Here is a 19141-nt window from a genome sequence, read left to right as displayed (position 1 = left end):
TTTTCCTGATTCTGAAGTTTGACTCTAGGCTACCAGGCATGCTAAGCAAGCATCAGTCAATATAGCTAAATCCCCAACCCTTCTTTTGTTTGGCTCGCAGGGGGGTTGGGGGGTAGGAGGAGGTGAATTGGGGATTGTGTTCCTCTGTGTAGTCCTGGCTCACAGCTACCCTGGAGTTCAATTTGTAGGCCAGGCTGGCCTCAAACACCAAGACCCACCTGCCTCTGCCTCCCAAAGGCTAGGATTAAAGGTGTGTACCACGATGCCTACCTGATTTAAGTTTTTTAATTCTTCTTTGGTATTACAGATTAAAACCCATGGTAAAGAGACAGATCTCTGAGTTCAAGGCCAGCCAGGAACTTGTCTTGAAAATGCAAATGAAACAAACACAACCCACACCTACACCAAAAAATAAACTCATGGTGGGGCACTAGTTAAGCATACTGACCACCACTAAGCAATATATCGCTTTTGTGAAGTCACATTAGAACATATCAAGATAGTTTAAAGCTTACTTCTAAAATCTTCCACTACCAGTCTCATCTATTCACTATGCTCTTCCAACTAATAAATTAAGACAACTAGATTAGACTCTTAGGATCTTAATTTGGCAGAATTTGAGGATTTCATTATAGTTTATTTAATGTCAGGTTTTTTTTAAAGATTTATTTATTTATATATGTAAGTATACTGTAGCTGTCTTCAGACACACCAGAAGAGGGCATCAGATCTCATTACAGATGGTTGTGAGCCACCATATGGTTGCTAGGAATTGAACTCAGGAAAGAGCAGTCAGTGCTCTTAACCAATAAGTCATCTCTCCATCCCTTAATGTCAATTTTCAATTATATCAAACTTTAGAAGGCTTCTATCTAAAACTCAGGATCTAAGGCCAGTGATAAAACTCATTGGTACCACCCCTAGTATACACAGGGTCCCCCAGGCCTTCCAAACAAGAATAGTATGGCTAAGGATGTAGCTTAATTGGCATGTGTGAAGCTCTGGTTTTGATCCCTGGTACTCTAAAGCTATAAACACCTATAATCCCAGCATTTAGGAGATGAAGGCAGGAGGATCAGAAGGCTATTCTTGGCTACAAAGCAAGTCCTAGCCCTGAACATGAGACGCAGTCTCTTCAAAAACACAAAACCTAAACAATATGGTGGAGCTCATAGCTCACTCATATAATGCCAGTAACTCAAGAGAACAAAGAGAAAAACAGCCTCAAGTTCAAGGCCAATCTATTTTAAACTGTAGGAACCTGCCTTAATGAAAGGGCACCATTAGGGAGCAAGGGCTCTATCTAGTACAAATACACCTTCCAAAAAAGTAAGTCACTACAGATATACAAGTAAAATTTATCGTTTAATGTTTTCTTTTATTAGGAACCAAAAAATTGCAAAAATAGGCTTGGTTCAGATAATTTAATCTGTTTGGTGTTTAGTGTCAGTATATATTTTAAATGACTGCTTATAACTATGTCATCTAGAACAAGGAGGAAAAAAAAGAATCTTATTTCTACTAACCTTATGGAATAGCACATTAATGTTAATTAACTGACTGCTAAACACTAAGGAGGAAAAAAAAGAATCTTATTTCTACTAACCTTATGGAATAGCACATTTATGTTAATTAACTGACTGCTAAACACTAAATTCATTTCATAAAGTATATCTGGGGAGAGATAGCTCAGCAGTCAGGGCACTGACTACTCTTCCAAAGGACCAGGATTTGATTCCCAGTGCCCACATAGCACCTCACAACCAGCATCCCAGTCCCAGGGATCCACTCTTCTGGCCAGCTCTGGCAGGCACAGAAGCAGTACACAGGCACACATACAGGCAAAACACCCAAAAACATAAAAAATGAGATAAATTTTTAAATAAAAAATAACTGCTCTAAACTAATAGGTATGTTGGCATTTGATGAGTAGAGGTTTATAGATGATACCCTATTTTAGGCCACTGGAGAGGATTCTGAAACACACTTAAGTTCTTATAGTATAAAAGACATTCACAATACTGATATAAAATGACCAAACAAAAAAAAAAACCCTCTGAGATTAGATTGGTAAAAATTTAAGGACATATGCCAGGTATGGTGGTGAATACCCCTATTTTCAGCACTCAGGAAGCAGAGGTATATATGAATTTGAGTCCAGTGGAATATACAGAGGGAGTTCCAGGCCAGGTAGGGGTACATAGTAAGACTATCACAAACAAAAAGCAACATGAATGTTTAAGTTAATAGATAATAATTATATTACCTGTTCAAAATTGGCAGGGAGCTGAGGTCCAAGTCTTATCAGTAAATACCACCAGACTTCTAGTTTTGTTAATGCTAAAGTTTCTGTTCTCACATGGATGGAACTCAAAGGTTGCATTAACAACTTCAGTCTTTTTGCACTACAAAGTATATCTTAAAAGAAAATATGAACACAAGTTAAAGACTACCATAGCAAAAAAGGTCAAAATAAACTTCTCGCTTTGAGAAACTCCAGTACAAGGAGGCCAAAACCAGAACAGGAACTGTAGTATCAGATACAGTGTAACATAACAGGGTAGCTATTCCCATCAAAAATGTGGACATGTGGCAAATGTTTCAGGTTGTTAAAACTGAAGGGATGCTATTGCATTTAGTGGATTCAAGCCAAGGATGTTCTAATTTCCTAAAAGAAAAGAGACAAAGAACCATAGTGGCTCATGCCCTGCAGGACAGAGGGACAGGAGAATCAACAACATGGTCAACTTAAGATTTTGCCTTAACAGAGGCAGGCAGATTTCTGAGTTCCAGGCCAGCCTGGTCTACAGAGTAAGTTCCAGGACAGCCTCTATTTCTTTTGTTGTTTTGAGGCAAAAATCTTTTTCTTTTGTTTTCTCTGTATAGTTCTGGCTGTCCTGGAACTCACTCTGTAGACCAGACTGGCCTTGAATCCGCCTTCCTCTGCCTCCCAAGTGCTGGGAATAAAGGCATGCGCCACCCCGCCCAGCAGCAAAGGCTATTTTAAAAATCAACTAATAATGACCAGGCAGTGGTGACCCACACCTTTAATCTGAGGAAGAAGCAAGTGGATCTCTGTGGGTTCGAGACCAGCCTGGTCTACAGAGTTCCAGGACAGCCAGGGATACACAAATAAACCCTGTCCTAAAAAACAAACATACATACGTACATGAGCACCATTACCACTAGTGCCATCTAATTTTTTTAGAAAGCTACACATTTAGTCAGCCTTGCCCCCTACTTTAATGACTGCCAGACTTCAACACAAAAGTGAAACTTAATGTGTGTTTGTCCTGTTGTTTTGTTTACTTGCTAATTCTTGAAATTTGCTTTCATTTTTACATGTATGTGTGTATGTTTGGGGGAGTACATGCCATGTGCAGGGGCCTTTGGAGCCCAGAAGAGGGTGTCAGACACCCTGGAGCTGGAATTATGCAAGCAGCTGTAAAGCGTTCCAATATGGGTGTGTCTTCAGGAATAGCAGTAAGCACTCTTAAGCACTAACCCATCTCTCTCCAGCTCCTCAAAGCCAATTCTTTAAAAAATATTTTTACTAGATGTGTTCATTGACTTGGGTACAGAAAACTAAGATACAATCTTTTGCTCACACATCATATCACAATACTTCAGAAAGACTGAGACATCATTAAAGACAGTATTTAATGGTGTATGTCTCCTTTATCAAGATGTTATCTAGATGTTATGCAACAAAGATACAAACATACACTACCAATCAAACCTAGGATATTAAACTATCTAAACTATCTCTCCTAGCTGGGTTTTTTGTAGATCTTAGAGCTCACTATGTAGATCAGGCTGGCCTCAAACTTACAGAGACCCACCGATTCTACCTCCTGAGAACTGGGATTAGGAGTGCACCATCTCTAATCTATAAGACTTAACTTAGCCTGTTAAATATCTATATTGATGTTTTTGGCTATTTTCATATATACATGTCAAATACCCCACCTGAGCATTATAAGTTTAAAGGAATCCAGTTTGGAGCACATTTCTAGAGCTATGGGGAGAAAACTAAGTTATTGATATCTTCATTCAATGGCTATCACTGTTTCTTTTCAATTATTGTTTGTATTCCTCCTGATAAATCAGGTTTTCCAAAGTAGTCATAAAATCAGACCTACTGTAGTGACTTTAAAGAGACACATATGACATTTAACTCGGTAGAACACCACAAATAGGTTTTCACTTTGTTCAACTTCTGAAATAACTTAGGGTAAGTCATATATTAGCAATGTTCAATGTCTCTTAAATCTATTTATATATTTGTTCCTATTCCCTTAAGGTAAAGTTACTAAGAACAACATTTCAATATAAAGCCCCCCAAAAAAATCAGAACAGTAAATGATTCCAATGCTAAATTAAAAATTTGAGGGCTAGTGAGATGGCTCAACAGGTAAGAGCACTGACTGCTCTTCCGAAGGTCCTGAGTTCAAATCCCAGCAACCACATGGTGGCTCACAACCATCTGTAATGGGATCTGATGCCCTCTTCTGGTGCCTCTGAAGACAGCTACAGTGTATTCATATATATTAATTAAATAAATAAGTAAAATAAATATTTAAAAAAAATTGATTAGTTTGGGCTACCTAGTTAGTTCAACACCAATCTCACCTACATTCTTAGAACCTGCTTCAAAAAAGTAAAACATGACCAGCAAGATGTCTCAGGCTTGCTGTACAATTCTGCTGATGTTAAGTTTGATTCCCAGAACCCATGCAATAATGGCAAAAGAAATGGACTCCACAAAGTATCCAATATCCTTCTTAGCACAGCACATTTTCCTTCATCAAACGCACCACACCCAGCATGCAGACACAATTAAATTTACAAAAATAAATGCCAAAAGAAAGGACTTAAGACTTTTTAGATACCTGGGTTTAAAGCAAAATTATCTATTAAGCTTTTCCAAGCAATGAAAGCTATTTTTTTAATCATGGGTGTTCCACTACGGAAGCCCAGTTCTTCCAGCTGTAACAAAGAGTTGATGAAACTCCCACTTCGGTGCAAGGCCTAAGAAAGGAGAAAAGGCATCATAAGGTTATTTATTCACTTACTATATGTTCTTGCAAATTCAAAATCTAACCAGTAAACAAAAGTCACATTACTTACAAATAAAAATCTATAGCAGGAGTAATAAATATATATTAAGCAAGTTAAAAAAGCTAAGGGTCTAGGAAAAGAGATAACTTGTTCAATAAAGTACTTGCTATTCATTAAGGACCCAAGTTCAACCAATCCTCAGAAACCAGTTCAAAACATAAGCATGTAAGAGGCAAAAAACTGGCCTTCAAAGTCAGTCTGCCCTACATTCAACTCAGGATTACATAGTAAGGCTATGTCTCAAAACAAGCTTGCCAGGCAGTGGTGGCGCATGCCTTTAATCCCAGCACTCGGGAGGCAGAGGCAGGCAAATTTCTGAGTTCCAGGCCAGCCTGGTCTATAGAGTAACTTCCAGGACAGCCAGGGCTACACAGAGAGACCCTGTCTCAAAAAACCAAAAATAACAACAACAACAAAAAAAAAAAAACCAAACTAGGCAAAAGTGCCAGTGATATGGCTCAGGAGTACAAATGCTTTTGCTTAGCCATACAGAAGGTCTAAAACATGGCTGAGCAATTACTGTGTACCCCACCCCTTTAATCCCAGAACTCAGGAGGCAAAGACAGGCAGATCTTTGTGAGTTCAAAGTTAGCCTTGTCTACAGAGGGAGTTCCAGGACAGCCAGGGCTGTTACAGAGAAACTCTATACTAAATGAACAAACAAACAAACAAAAACAAACACAACTCCCCTTCCCCCCAAAAAAGCCTATAAACCTGGATTTGATCTCCAGTGGTAGTTGAAAAAAACTCCACAAAGTTGCCTTAACCCCTGTGCACACTTTAAAATTTTTAAAATAAACACACATATATATTTTTAAGGATGGAAATAGAGGCAAGCACTGTGATCCCAGTGCCAGAAACATAGCAACCGCTGCCTACTCAGTGAATGCACAGGAATGTGAGAATCCTGCCTCAAAGAAGGTCAAAGCTGGACAGACAGTGGCAGATGCTTTAATCCCAGCACAGAAGACAGGTGGATCTGGCAACCTGGGTTCAATTGCTGGGAACCCCACAGTGGAAGAGTAAGCAAACCAACCCCCACACCAAGCAGTCCTGATGGCTATCATATCTCACAGCCATACAAATAAATGTAAAAAGAAATGAAAGAGCAGATGGCACCTAATGAGCAACACTTGACGTTGACTTCTGGCCTCCACATGCATGTATGTGCATATGAGCACGCAAGCATGCATACACATAAACTGGGCGTAGTGGTTCACATCTACAATCCCAGAATTTGGTAGGCTGATATAGGAGGATTGATGAAAATTGCAGGGGTGTGCCTTAAGCTATGTGCTAAGTGGTGAGTTCCACAGAAGCTTGTGAGAGACACACTAAAAAGTAAAAATTCTGGCATGTTCAAATTATGAAAATACCAACTAATTCACTATCCATTCCAAAATAATTCAAGAATTTCAAGGTAATTCACTTACCTTTCCAAGAAGTTTGACAAACAAAGGCCATAGTTTTAACACATAAGTCTCATTTTTATTCGTAAATAGCTTTTGGAGTTCTGAGATTAATTTCTGTGAACAAAATTAAACATTTATCAAATACTTTAAAAGGCAAAACATCCACTTAAGAACTTTTCATTCATTAATTTTTTGAGCCAAATAACCTTTTCCACAATGAGAGTATACATCCTCTGAAGAAAGCAAAAAAGTAAAAAGAAAGCACCTAGTTCTACCAGTAAGTTTAATGCCCAACTGACCATCCAGGTGCCCATCAATTCAGGTCACACTTTTCTTCATACTATATATATGCCTCATATATAAACCTGGCAAGTTTACACAGTAGCCAATAGTATTCTAAGAACAATTCATGCGAAAACAACAACAAAACCAAAAACCGATTGTCCATTAAATATTGCCAAGAATACAAGTTGGTAAACTTTTTTAAGACCTGAAACAGTAACTAGGAAACTGCATTACATGAATTTATAAGCATTAAGTGTGTGTCTGCTGAGAAAATGAATTCAACATAACTCTTCCTTTTTCAGAATATAAGCCCTCTTTATTCACTCATTAGAGAAGGGATAAAATATCTAAACTGTAGCAAAAAATGTTTCAATTCATGTATTATATGAGTAATTTGATTAAACTAACAATCCTTTTCTGCATTTTTTCGTGATGCCCAAGGTTGGGCCCAAGGCTTTGTGCATGCTAAACTAACTCAACCACAGAGCTACATCCAGTCCAAATCTGTGTTCTGATTCAAAACACAACTCCTCAGAGGTGTAGCTATATAGATAAATTTAGACTGAATTTTAAGCTCAAGGTAGAAATTCCTAAATGTAGAACTCAGCAAAGTCTGTTAACTTAGAGATGATTCTACTAGGCTCCTCCCACCGTCCTGGCAACCTGCTGCCACCTCCAGGTATTGGAGCACATTAAAAAAGGACTGCTCGTGCTCACTCCCTAGCTCCCTTAACCACCCCCCATCCCTCCCCTCTTCCCCCTTTCTCTGTTCCCAGTGTTCCTGGATGGTCCTCCTCTCTCTCTCTACCTTTCTACCCTCCTAGCTCTTACTCCTATCTGTCTGCCTCTACCTCTTCTCCAGGTCCTCGCTCCCCTCCCTTCCCCCAAATAAAACTCCCTTACTATACCCAGTCTGTCACATAGCATGATTTGTCAGGAGGACCCAGTAACATGGGCCCCACCAGCCACTCCATCATTTATTTCATACCACATACAAAAGAAAGGAAATACTTACAGTAGTCATAAGGTGCTCTGTAATCAGGGCTATTTCTTGTTGTTTCTGAAGCAGCAATGGCATCCCCATCTCTAGAGCAGTGGCTCCCCGCAGATGTACTTTTTGTGCTGAGTGAACTACTAATGGTATAACCAATTTGGCCCACCTCACAGACTCTTCTCCCATTTGAATTGGGGTTTGTTCAATTAGCCTACAATGAAGAAACCAATGACTAAATTAAACTTAAAAGATGAGGTCAAGCTAAATTATCAAGAAGTTAGGGCAGGCTAGGCTTAGCTATAAATCCAACTGTTCAAGAGGCTACAATCACAAGGGTCAAAGGCCTATTTCACGTCCACGGTGGGCCATGTCCAACCTTAGGCAATTTGATGAGATTTAGTCTCCAATTATCAGGAAAATGAACATCACACAGAAATATGCGTAACATGACCCAACTATTTGAGAACTATATGAGAAATCAAGTCAGTCACAGCATTAGAATCCAGTTAAATAGTTGGACAACTGCAAGAAACCTTTGAAAACTAAAACTAAGCAAAATTGTACTGTCAGCATGTCTATGACTAAGGTACAAAGATGTTCCTGCCTAGGCTCACTTAGGAGTACATTTTATTTTGAAAGCCTTAACCTACAATTTTTAGAACCAACTCACAGATAGTTTTCCACCTTGTTACCTTTCGCTTGTTTAACTTGGTCTAAAGGATAATCAATTTTTTTAAAATTTATTTTATGTATGAGTACACTGTTGCTGTCTTCAGACACACCAGAAGAGGGCATCAGATCCCATTATAGATGGTTGAGAGCTACCATTTGGTTGCTGGGAACTGAACTCAGGTCCTCTGAAAGAGCAGTCAGTGCTCTAACTGCTGAGCCATCTCTTCAACTTTTTTAAACATTATTGTTTTAAACTTTTATGTGTGTGCATGTATGTGTACGAGTGTGACTGTCTACACACACTCATGATATTTAGGTCAGAGAATAGGGTCTCTCCTTTCACATGGACTTTAGGAATTCAACTCAGGTTATCAGTCTTAGCAGCAAATGCCAGCCCCATTGCTTAACATCTATCACATCATCAAATATATGAACCCCAAAATTCCAACGCTTGATTATTCTAATTTATATAAGAACCAACTGCATACCTTATAATAACATTTAATGCCTCAAAATCAACAACAGCAGAATGTATCTCTCCTTTACTTAGTATCCCTTCCAATGAATCAATAATACTGGATACCTAAATGACAAAAACACATACAAATCAGATGAGTCACACCTGTCTTTTGGGCATATAATTCAGATGTCCCAAAACAACACTCACCATTTTGCCAACAAGTTCAGCAGGAAACGTCTGTTTGGATATTACCCACAGTGCCCTGGTACACACATTTTTGTCTGAACTCTTAATGGTACGATTCAAGGTTAAAAGCAGTTCTTGAATATTTGCCTCTGAAAAACAAGCATTTTAATTTCATTTATGTAGCATAGTTAAAATCTTTAAAATCTCAACTACAAAAGTAAAATAAAAGTAACAAAGACAGATGTGGATGTTCAGAAAGTGCAGATGATTAGATGATTACGAAACCTACAGAGATGCTGATCAGTATCACTTCTTGCAAAGATAAACAATCCTGACCAGAGGAAATATACAGTAGCAGACGGCTAACCTTTTTTTTTTAATCTTACACAACTCAATTAACTATTGTCATCTTAGGATGCTAAGGAGACTTACACAAAAGAAAAAACTGCAACTCTACTGAGAGAAGGAAATAATAACAACTTATGAGATCCTTATTGCTTACCCCTCAGTTCCTCTAATAGTGATCTTGTAGGTTTCTTTTATAATTGCAAACTACCAACTGCAGAACAATAGCACTACTATACTTTATTACCATTTCCAGAGTAACATTTATTACTATTATATAAGAACTCTTCATCTTAATAAGTACCTTAAAGGGCATGATTGCCACATCAATCCTAAGTCAGACAGCAAACAGATATTAACTTCCAATTTACTATGTTCTACTAAAAAGATTGTGCCAGTAAAGGCCCTTGCCATCTAGCCTAGAAAATTCAGTCCCCAGAACCTACATGGTAGATATGACTCTTGCACTTCAGTTTAGGTGCACTTGCTCCAAATTAATGTCTTGAGGGAGGAGTGATATTTATCCACAGATAACAGTACCTTAACTATATTAAAACTATAAAGTCAACAGATATTAATAGCACTAATCATTTTACCTACCTGAAAATCTTGAGGTGATTCTGGGATTATATAAACAAAATCCCAAAGCCTGTAGAGCAGCACTACTCAGGTCTGAGTTCTGACTGGAAATGTGAGCCTACAAAACAAAATACATTGACAGCAGAGAGTTTCTAGAGTTAAAGCCAGCTGCAACCCAAACTCATTACATTTTAATCCAATCACCCAATGTTTTGGGAATAAGTGAAAAAAGATAGGGAAGCGTGACAAAGGAGGAGGAAACTAGAAAACGATCAACTGAAAGGGACTGGAAAGATAACAGTAGTTACTCTGGCTACATTTGGTTCCCAGTGCACACATGGCAGCTCACAACCTGTCTACCTCCAATTTCTACGGTTCTGACACCCTCTTCTGGTTTCTGGGGTCACTGCACACATGTGGCACACAGACATACATGCAGGTAAATACCCATACACATAAAAAAATAAGCCAAAAAAAATCAACTGAAAGAACATTTTTAAGAAAAGACAAATGACATCTCCCATGCAAAAACAAAGGCCAAGAGATTAAAAAAATGTTAAAATTATTAGACAGGAAACAAACAGGCAACATGGTTCTTCTACAAGGAATAAGCAAAGACTCAAATGCAAAACTGACACCCTAGCTTTAGAATGGACTGATGCCTTCTTCCTCTAAGACTAGGAAAGGGAAGCAAGCTGCAATGTAGCAATTCTCAAGTATACTATACATCAGGCACTTTTTCTCGGTCTTAAAAAATGCTCAAGAAATTTGGGACTGGAGATCTACTTCGGTTGGTACAGTGCTTGTCTAGCATGCATGAAGCCCTGGGTTCAATCCCCAGCACTGCATAAATGCAAAGTGGTGGCACATGCCTGTAATCCCAGCACTTGGGAGGCAGGAGGATCAGAAGTTCAAGGTCATCCTCAGCTATATAAGAAGTCCAAGGCAAGCCTGGACTAGAGACCCTGTCAAAAAAAATAGTAATAATTTCAATAAGGTTGGGATATTCAGTTCAATCTTTTCATTCTAAAAACAAGATTAAAAGGTGTTGATGGCAGGTTATGAAGTCACCAAGTGGTCAGATGAGACTAAGAATACACTCAGTCTGATATTAACTATTACCATTAAACAAGGAAAACAAGTTAACTGTAATTTTTTAAAGTGTTCCAAACAAGCAAAATTAGCAAAAATTAATTAAATAAAAATAAATAACATGTACTGTGGGGATGTCAGTGCCAGCCTATAACCACAATACTTGGAAGGCAGAGGCAGGATTGTCACCTTAGCTAAGCTACCTGGTTCCCGATCTGGGAAAAATCCCTCTGCCCCAACAACAACAAAAAAAAAATGTATGTATATGAGTACTGTCTATCTAAAGAGTAGACCAAGATAGTTGGCATTTTAGGACAACTTACTCAGAACTATACTTCCAAAACACAAACAGATTTTATTTTTATATAAGAGACAAGCTTTGAACTGACAACCCTGAACACTTTAGGCAAATGAACCAATTTGCTAACCTGCAAAGTAGGGCAGATGTAGCTTAGTGGTGCATACATGAACTGAAGTGAAAGAACACATATGAGGTAACTGAGAGCACCTGATGAACCATATGAAATCATTTGACATAATAGTCGAATCAATATAACTGATGGTATTTTGTATTCAGTGCATTAACAATGCACTGGATAATGCTACATCCACAGTGAAAAACCATTTTATTAGAAAGAAGAGTTGCTCCTGAAATCCCAGATTTGGAAGGCTAAGTAAAGATTTCAAAGGGCTCAGTCTAGTGGGATCAGACTGAGGCAATATGGAGTCATTAAGAAGCACAGACCTTTAAAACTGTGAAAAGCCGAGGAAGATTTTTCTCGATTTCTGCAATGACTTCTTTTCCTTCTTCTCCAGTCATCCGACTTTAAAGGAAATAGAACATAAGCTTAGTCGAAAGCATAAACCAAAAAATTACTGTCATCATCATTTTTTTTTTTTTGGTTTTTCGAGACAGGGTTTCTCTGTGTAGCCCTGGCTGTCCTGGAACTCACTCTATAGACCAGGCTGGCCTGGAACTCAGAAATCCACCTGCCTCTGCCTCCCAAGTGGGGGCTTAAAGGCGTGCACCACCACTGCCCACCTACTGTCATCATTTTAAGGATTACTTTCATAGTTGGAGAGATGACCCATGGTAAGAACACATGGAGGCTCTGGCTGAAGACTGGTGTTCAATTCCCAGCACCCTATCAAGTGGCTCACAACCACCTGTAGCTCCAGTTCCAGGGCCATCCAACACGTCTGGCTTCTGGAACCACCAGTATCGACTTGTAACTGGTTTTTTGTTTTGCTCTGTTGTATTAAGTTTTTAAAGATTACTTTCAAACCTTTGAAAATTAACCTCTTCCTTAAAGATGGTTCAAGATACATAGAAAAGAATTGTAAATTACACCAGATATAAGCGGTAACTTGCCTCAAATCTTTTTGGCCTCAACATTTTTTTTTTTTTAGGTTGAGTAAAGAAAAGGGAATCCCTTTCCCTAGTCATATTTTCTATTTTACGGTCACCTGACAAAATTTAGAAACTTTCTAAAGTATTTCAAATAAAGAAAAACAAAAAAACAAAAAACGGGGTTCCTGCCTCTGCTTCTTAAAGCCCATTCTGGGGCCGGTTTGCGGGCTCGCACACCTGGAATCACAACCACTTAGGCAGAATCACGAGTTCGAGTCCGGGAGGGAAGCCCTGGAGTGAGCCTGTGTCAAAGACTCTAACTAAATCCAGTCATCCCGGTCCGCCAACTTTCCCACGGCGTCGGAGGTTGGCAGTGCGAAGCCCTGCTCTTCAAACTCCTTTCCGGCTCAAACTTTTCTTTAAAGGCTCCCGTTTGCGGGCCGGGACAACAACGCTCCTCCCCGAAGCAGCCCTCAGCCGCCGCCGCCGCCGCGCCCCGCAACGTCACCCCGCAGGCATGGCCCGATGCGCCCCAAGCTGCCCGCGGCCGCCCGGTTCCCCCCGCTGCCCCGGTTCCCGCCTCGGCTCATTGCCGGCCCGCCTCACCTGGTCAGAGATAGGTAGGCGTCCGTCTGCTCTCCGGGAGACACCGAGGGGTCCTCCCAAGTCTCCAGAAGCGGCTCCAGGGGGCTGCGACCTGGGGCCGTCATGTCGGCCACCCTGAAGTGAGGCCGGAAGACACCAGTGACCGGTGGCACAGCCCGCGCGGCGCCCTCACCTGCACGCCGGGCCGCGCGCTCGCAGGCCGACCTCCCGCCCGTCCGCCCGCCCGGCTCCCGCCGCAGCCGCCGCCGCCGCTTCCCAGGCTGCACGGCCGCGAGGGGGCAGAGGCGGCGCTGGCCGAGACTCCCGCTCCTCCTCACCCCACGCGGGAAGTCCGCTCCGCCGCTCTCCGCCCCGGGCAGCCGTCCGCTCCCGGCTCGCGCTTATTTACTCACGCGTGCAGCCCGCTCCTCCACGACCAAGATGGCGGCGGGGGGCGGGCCCAGCGGCGCGCGGGAGCTGGGCAGGCCTGGCGGGAGAGGCTCGAGCCAATCCAACGGGCGGTGGCGCGCCGGGCTGCTCGATGGCCTGCTGCCCGCCCCCGCCCCCGGATCACCTCGGGGGGCGTGTATCGCTCCAGCTGGGCCTCGAAATTGGTGATGGAAATTAGTGCCCAGCTCCACCTGACACGATCCACTAGCTCATCAGCCCAACTTTGCAAACTCCCAAACCCAGGGCTTCCAAAATGAGCGAACAAAACCATTTGATTGAGAGTTGGGCTTGTTTGGGTGTTGGATTTTTTTTTGTTTTGTTTTCTTGAGGTCCACTTGCTAAACCTAGCTTTCTGTCTCTAAGCTCCAGCCCAATGGGTTAAGTCAGAGGCACATCAAAAGCAACAAACACATTCAAGCGTTGGTCTGTGACCTTAGCAAATTTACTTAGTCTTAGTTTCTTCTATGAGGTGGGGACTAGTTGCAGCACATTTCTCGGCGGAAAAAGTGTAGCTGAAAGAGCCCAATGGTGTGCATAACAAAGGCCTGGGAATGGGCTGTGTTGAGGTGCAGATTTCAAAATTCCGCCCTTCAGTCGAGAGATTCCTCAGACTGAAGCAACTGCCTTGAATCTGTTTGCTTCCATTAGACCCCAGGTGTTCAGGGTGAGTGTGGCCCTGCGATACACAGGTGCCGGGGAAACTACAGTAAACCCTTAAACCACGTGGTTCTCATTAAAAATCATTTCATGTGCCTCTCACACGTCCCACAGCCGGCAGAACTGTTTCAACTTTAAGCACCAAAGGTCAAGGAAGCAGGACCTAGTGGCCCACGCCTTTACTCCCAACACTCAAGTTGGCAAGGCAGAGAGATTTTTTTTTTTTAAAAAAAAAGAGTTCCAGGACAATCAGAGCTGCATAATAAAACCTTGTCTTAAAAAAAAACAACAACAACAAAACAAAACAAAAAAAAAAAAACTTAAAATAACAACAAAGAATAATAGGGCCACCCAGAGCCAGGCTTTGTTAGAGAAATTGCCAGGCACACATGAAGCCATAGGTTCCAAGCTCAAGTCTGCCGCTTGTTCTGAACAACCCACTTTTCCCTGTGAAAATCCCTTATTTTAAATCCCCCTTTTCAAGAATTACGGGTCAGTTAAGCATGGTAGTACACACCTGTTTCCAGGCACTCAGAAGGCTGAGGTAGGAGAGATCTCCAGTTCCAACTCAAACTGACTTACACAGCAGGACCCGGGGTCACAGAAGTAAAAACAAATATTGACAAGCCTTCAGCTTCATGGAGTGGGATTTGAAATCAGTGGAATCTTTCCTTCCTTTTTTTACCCCACCGCCACCCACATTCCTTCCATTGAGATTTAAATTCTCCTGCCCCCAGAGCTCAACCACAGAGATCCACCAGCCTATGACTCCCTAGCACTGGGATTAAAGGTGTGCACCACCACGCCCAGCTCTTGATCTCCTAAAACGACTTAAATTTCTGCTGGTTGGTCATAGGTGCTTGCAGCAAAAGTGTTAGGTTTATAAAATGGTTAGATCCACATGCGATTTTGCTAGGTCAGTGAGTTCTCTGCTCTTTGGTGTTTCCTATCTCATAGAAAAAGGTTAGAGCCAGGCGGTGGTGGCCCACGCCTTTAATCACAGCACTTGGGAGGCAGAGACAGGCAGATTTCTGAGTTCGAGGCCAGCATGGTCTACAGAGTGAGTTCCAGGACAGCCAGAGCTATACAGAGAAACCCTGTCTCAAAAAACAAAAAAACAAAAAAACAAAAAGGAAAAGGTTAGAGATTAGAGTCAAAACAAATCCTCTTCCCTACACAAACTACCTCCAAATTTTCTAGAAAATTTAATCAACACAAATCTGTAATCCCAAGTCTGAGGCAGAAGGATTGCTGTGAGTTCCAGGCCACCCTGGTCTACATAATGGGAACCAGGCCAGTCAGAGCTACGTAGCCCGACTTTTTTTTTTTTTTTTTGACTCTGTAAAATAAGCCAGGTGTGGCTTGCCTTTCATCCCAGCTCTTAGAAGGCAGAAGCAGGAGGATCTCTGACTCTGAGTTTAAGGCCAGCCTGATATATATAAGAAGTTTCCAGATACTCAGAGCTATGCAGAAAGACTCTTTAAAAAATAAAATAAACAGGTTTGGTGGTGCACACCTTTAGTCCCAGCACTCTGGAGGCAGAAACAGAGTTTCTGCATGAGGTCAAGGTAAGCATAGCCTACTGAGTTAGTTCCAGGACAGCCAGGACTACACAAAGAAACCCTATCTTGAAAAAACAATAATTTTTTTAAAAATTATATATACACATAAAATTAAATGTTAATAAAATTAAACACATATCGGGAAAGGTCAGAGTCTGGCATGGTGGAGCTCCATGCCTAGAATCTCAGCACTTGGGGGAAAGAACAAGAATTCATCCTCAGCTATCATCAGTTTGAGGCCAACCTGGCCTACAGGAGACCCCATCTCTAAAACAAGCAACATAAATATGGGCCTAGAGCAAGATTGACTATAGAATCATATAAGTTTTTAGTATAAGTTATCATTCCTCCCATTGCCGTGCTTAGTTTATAACGTGTAGTTGATAGCTTACAAAGTAGCAAGTTTTCTTCCTAAAGAAAGAAACTTTGTCTTTAGTTTGGGCCGACCTTTCTCCAGCACACTCCTTCTGTCTATCTCCCTTCCTGCATCCTCCCCTGACCCTGCCCCAGTCTTCACCCTTCTATGTTCACATCTTATACAGTTTACCTCCCCCACGCACCCCAAGCCTATTTTACCCCTTCTTGTTTCTTAGCCTCTACACACACTGCCCCCTACCTACATAAAGACACAGACACATTAAAAGCTAGCAGGAGGCATGAAGGAGGCTAGCCACCTTTAATCCCAGGACTCAGAAAGCTCAGACAAATAAATTGATGTAACTTTGAGGCCAGCCTGGTCTACATAGTGAATTTCAAACCACCTGGGGCTACCTAATAAGATCCTGTGTCAAGGATGGGAAAAAAAAAAAAAGACTACTAAAACACAAGCTATTATTTCTTTAGGCTTCATCCCAAAACACTAGAAACAAAAGCAAAGATTAGACAAGGAGGAAGTGTTAAATTTCTTCTTTTTCTCTTTCTTTTTTTTTTTTTATTCTTTTTTTTTTTTTTTTTATTTTTTTTTTTTTTTTTTTTAGGTCTTTTTGAGACAGGGTTTCTCTGTGTAGCCCTGGCCGTCCTGGAGCTCACTTTGTAGACCAGGCTGGCCTCGAACTCAGAAATCTGCCTGCCTCTGCCTCCCAAGTGCTGGGATTAAAGGCGTGCGCCACCAGCGCCAGGCTAAAAGTGTTAAATTTCAAACCTGGGACAAGTGGCTGAAGTGACTATTTAACCTATTTAGTAGAACTTGGCCTCCAGGTTCTCCCAGCATCCCTCAGTCCCTACCTATTCCAGAGTATGGCCAGTATACATCACTCTCTACCCTGAACTTCCCATCCCAGGGACTAAGCTGCCCTTCCCTGTATAATCCAGATGTTTTGGCTACCTATCTACTTTTTGCACCTTTGTCCTCCTGCTGCTGTATTTAGTCCCCCTCTCTCCCCACACCTCCCCTCTCCTCACATGGTTCAGGGTCATGACCACTCTGGACTCTCCCAGATGTGTCTCCCTCTGACTATGCCTCCCTTATATCTATAGTGACTTTTCTCCTCCACCATACCTAGGAGCAGTCATGTCCTTTCCTTTCCCCTTTATTTGTTTTTGTTTTTTCTTTTCTATTCAGAAAGCTCATCAAAATAAAAGACAGCCAGCTGGGCAATAAGGGGCAAGCCTGCAATCCCAGCAGCATGTGGAATAGGGCATGCTAAGAGTGTTTGGAGAGAGCAACTCCAGGGGCTTCATACAAAGACCTTGTGTCAAATAGTCAAAGAAGGAAAAAGCTAGGCAGTGATGGCACATGCCTTTAATCCCAGCACTTGGGAGGCAGAGGCAGGCAGATTTCAGAGTTCGAGGCCAGCCTGGTCTACAGAGTGAGTTCCAGGATGGCCAGGGCTACACAGGGAAACCCTGTCTCGAAAAAAAACCAAAAAAGGAAAAAGAGAGAGAGAGAGAGAGAGAGAGAGAGAGAGAGAGAGAGAGAGAGAAGGAAAAGGCTTCTACACAGCAAAGGACACAAGAGAGTAAAGAAACAACCTCCAGAATAGAAGAAAATGTTTGAAACTATGCATTTGATACAGGACCAACAGCCAAAACACATCAGGAACTCCTAACATTCAGCAGTTCCAAACACAATAACTAGAAGAAAAAAATTCCTTTTTCCAAAGAAGGGATAAACAAATAATGAGCATATTTTAAAACATGAGAGTAGTGGCACCCACCTTTAATCCCAGTACTTGGGAAGCAGAGGCAATGGAACTGCTTTAAGTTCAAGGCCAGCTTGGACTACATAGCAAGATTATCTAAAAAAAACAAACAACAAAAAACAATAGAGAAATAGTGTTCAAAACCATTCATCATATTTATATCCTAGTACCCTTTGAACTTTCTTTGTGGCTCTTTCCAGGTATTCAAAATGTCAAAGCAGGGACGTGGTAGGTCCTCTGGAGAGAAATTCTGCATTTCCCCGTATCTTAGTTACTCAAAACGACTTCTAGAAGAAACCATTTAACTGGAGGCTTCCTTACAGTTTCAGAGGGTTAGTCCATGGCCATCACATCATGGTTGGGAGCATGGGGGCAGGCAGGCAGGCATGGCACTAGATTAATAGCTGAGAGCATACATTTGATCAGCAAGTTGCAGGCAGAGAGGCAAGACTGGGCCTGATGTGGTATCAAAGTCCACCTCCAGTTAGACATCTCCAACAAGGCCACATCTCCTTGATCCCAGACAACTCACCAACTAGAGACCAATAAGTCAAACATATAAGCCTATGGGGGGGTGGGGGGCATTCTCATCAAACCACCAGACCTGTCTAGTAGAAACTGGGATCAAATGTAATAAGACAGGAGGAAAAATTTTGTATATCATGTCTGTGAAGGGAATCAAGGGATGGCTAGACAGACTTCCAGCTCCTGATATAGGTAACATGGTGATAGTTACAGTTAAGAAAGGCAAGCCAGAGCTGAGGAAAAGGTTCATGAAGCAGTGGTAATTCAACCATAGAAGTCATATGGAGAAAAGATGGCTGTCTTCACTTAGAAGAACTGCAGGGGGTCACACTAAAATGAAGAGTTCTCCATCACAGGTCCACTTGCAAAGGCATGTACAGACTTATGCACAGAATCGCATCCAATGTAGGTAGCATAGCATGATTCTCTAGTGTATTTGTTAAATATAATTTAAAAATCTTTTCCAATAGCCAGACACGGTGGCACACACCTTTAATCACAGCACTTGAGAGACAAAGGCAGGCAGAGCTCAGTTTCAGAGTTTGAGACCAGCCTGGTCTATAGAGCAAGTTCCAGGACAACCAGGAAAAGTATACAGAGAAACCTGTCTCAAAAAACCCAAACAAACAAAATCTTTGCCAAAAAGAAAAAGAGAAAAAAAAAAAAAGATTAAACCACTCCACACAATTGTCAGAATGGCTATGTTAGAAAAGATGAAGAGGCT

At 41.5% G+C, this 19141-nt stretch overlaps 1 protein-coding gene and 1 pseudogene across 8 annotated transcripts in view; one reads left to right on the top strand and one right to left on the bottom strand.

Moving 5' to 3' along the window:
* The window catches only part of Rif1 (replication timing regulatory factor 1), a 48845-nt gene extending 35265 nt beyond the window's left edge, over positions 1 to 13580 (bottom strand). For 6 of the 8 annotated variants that reach the window (XM_031370208.1, XM_031370213.1, XM_031370211.1 and 3 more), the window contains exons 1-10: positions 13421 to 13555; positions 13104 to 13217; positions 11892 to 11970; positions 10076 to 10172; positions 9152 to 9279; positions 8973 to 9067; positions 7834 to 8023; positions 6555 to 6647; positions 4893 to 5031; positions 2267 to 2418 (exon numbers count right to left, since the gene is read on the bottom strand). In XM_031370208.1, coding sequence (XP_031226068.1) covers positions 2267 to 2418; positions 4893 to 5031; positions 6555 to 6647; positions 7834 to 8023; positions 8973 to 9067; positions 9152 to 9279; positions 10076 to 10172; positions 11892 to 11970; positions 13104 to 13207 — 1077 coding nt within the window. In that variant the 5' untranslated portion in view covers positions 13208 to 13217; positions 13421 to 13555. The other 2 variants (XM_031370210.1, XM_031370209.1) reach the window with 2 other exon arrangements.
* Positions 13581 to 18101: 4521 nt separating this feature from the next.
* Positions 18102 to 18840, top strand: LOC116091985 (annotated as a pseudogene).
* The last annotated feature ends 301 nt before the right edge of the window (positions 18841 to 19141 follow it).

Source organism: Mastomys coucha, unplaced genomic scaffold (genome assembly GCF_008632895.1).
Source record: "Mastomys coucha isolate ucsf_1 unplaced genomic scaffold, UCSF_Mcou_1 pScaffold15, whole genome shotgun sequence".
NCBI lineage: Eukaryota > Metazoa > Chordata > Mammalia > Rodentia > Muridae > Mastomys > Mastomys coucha.
Note: the sequence above shows the minus strand (reverse complement) of the source record. Positions and strands in the feature narration are given on the sequence as shown.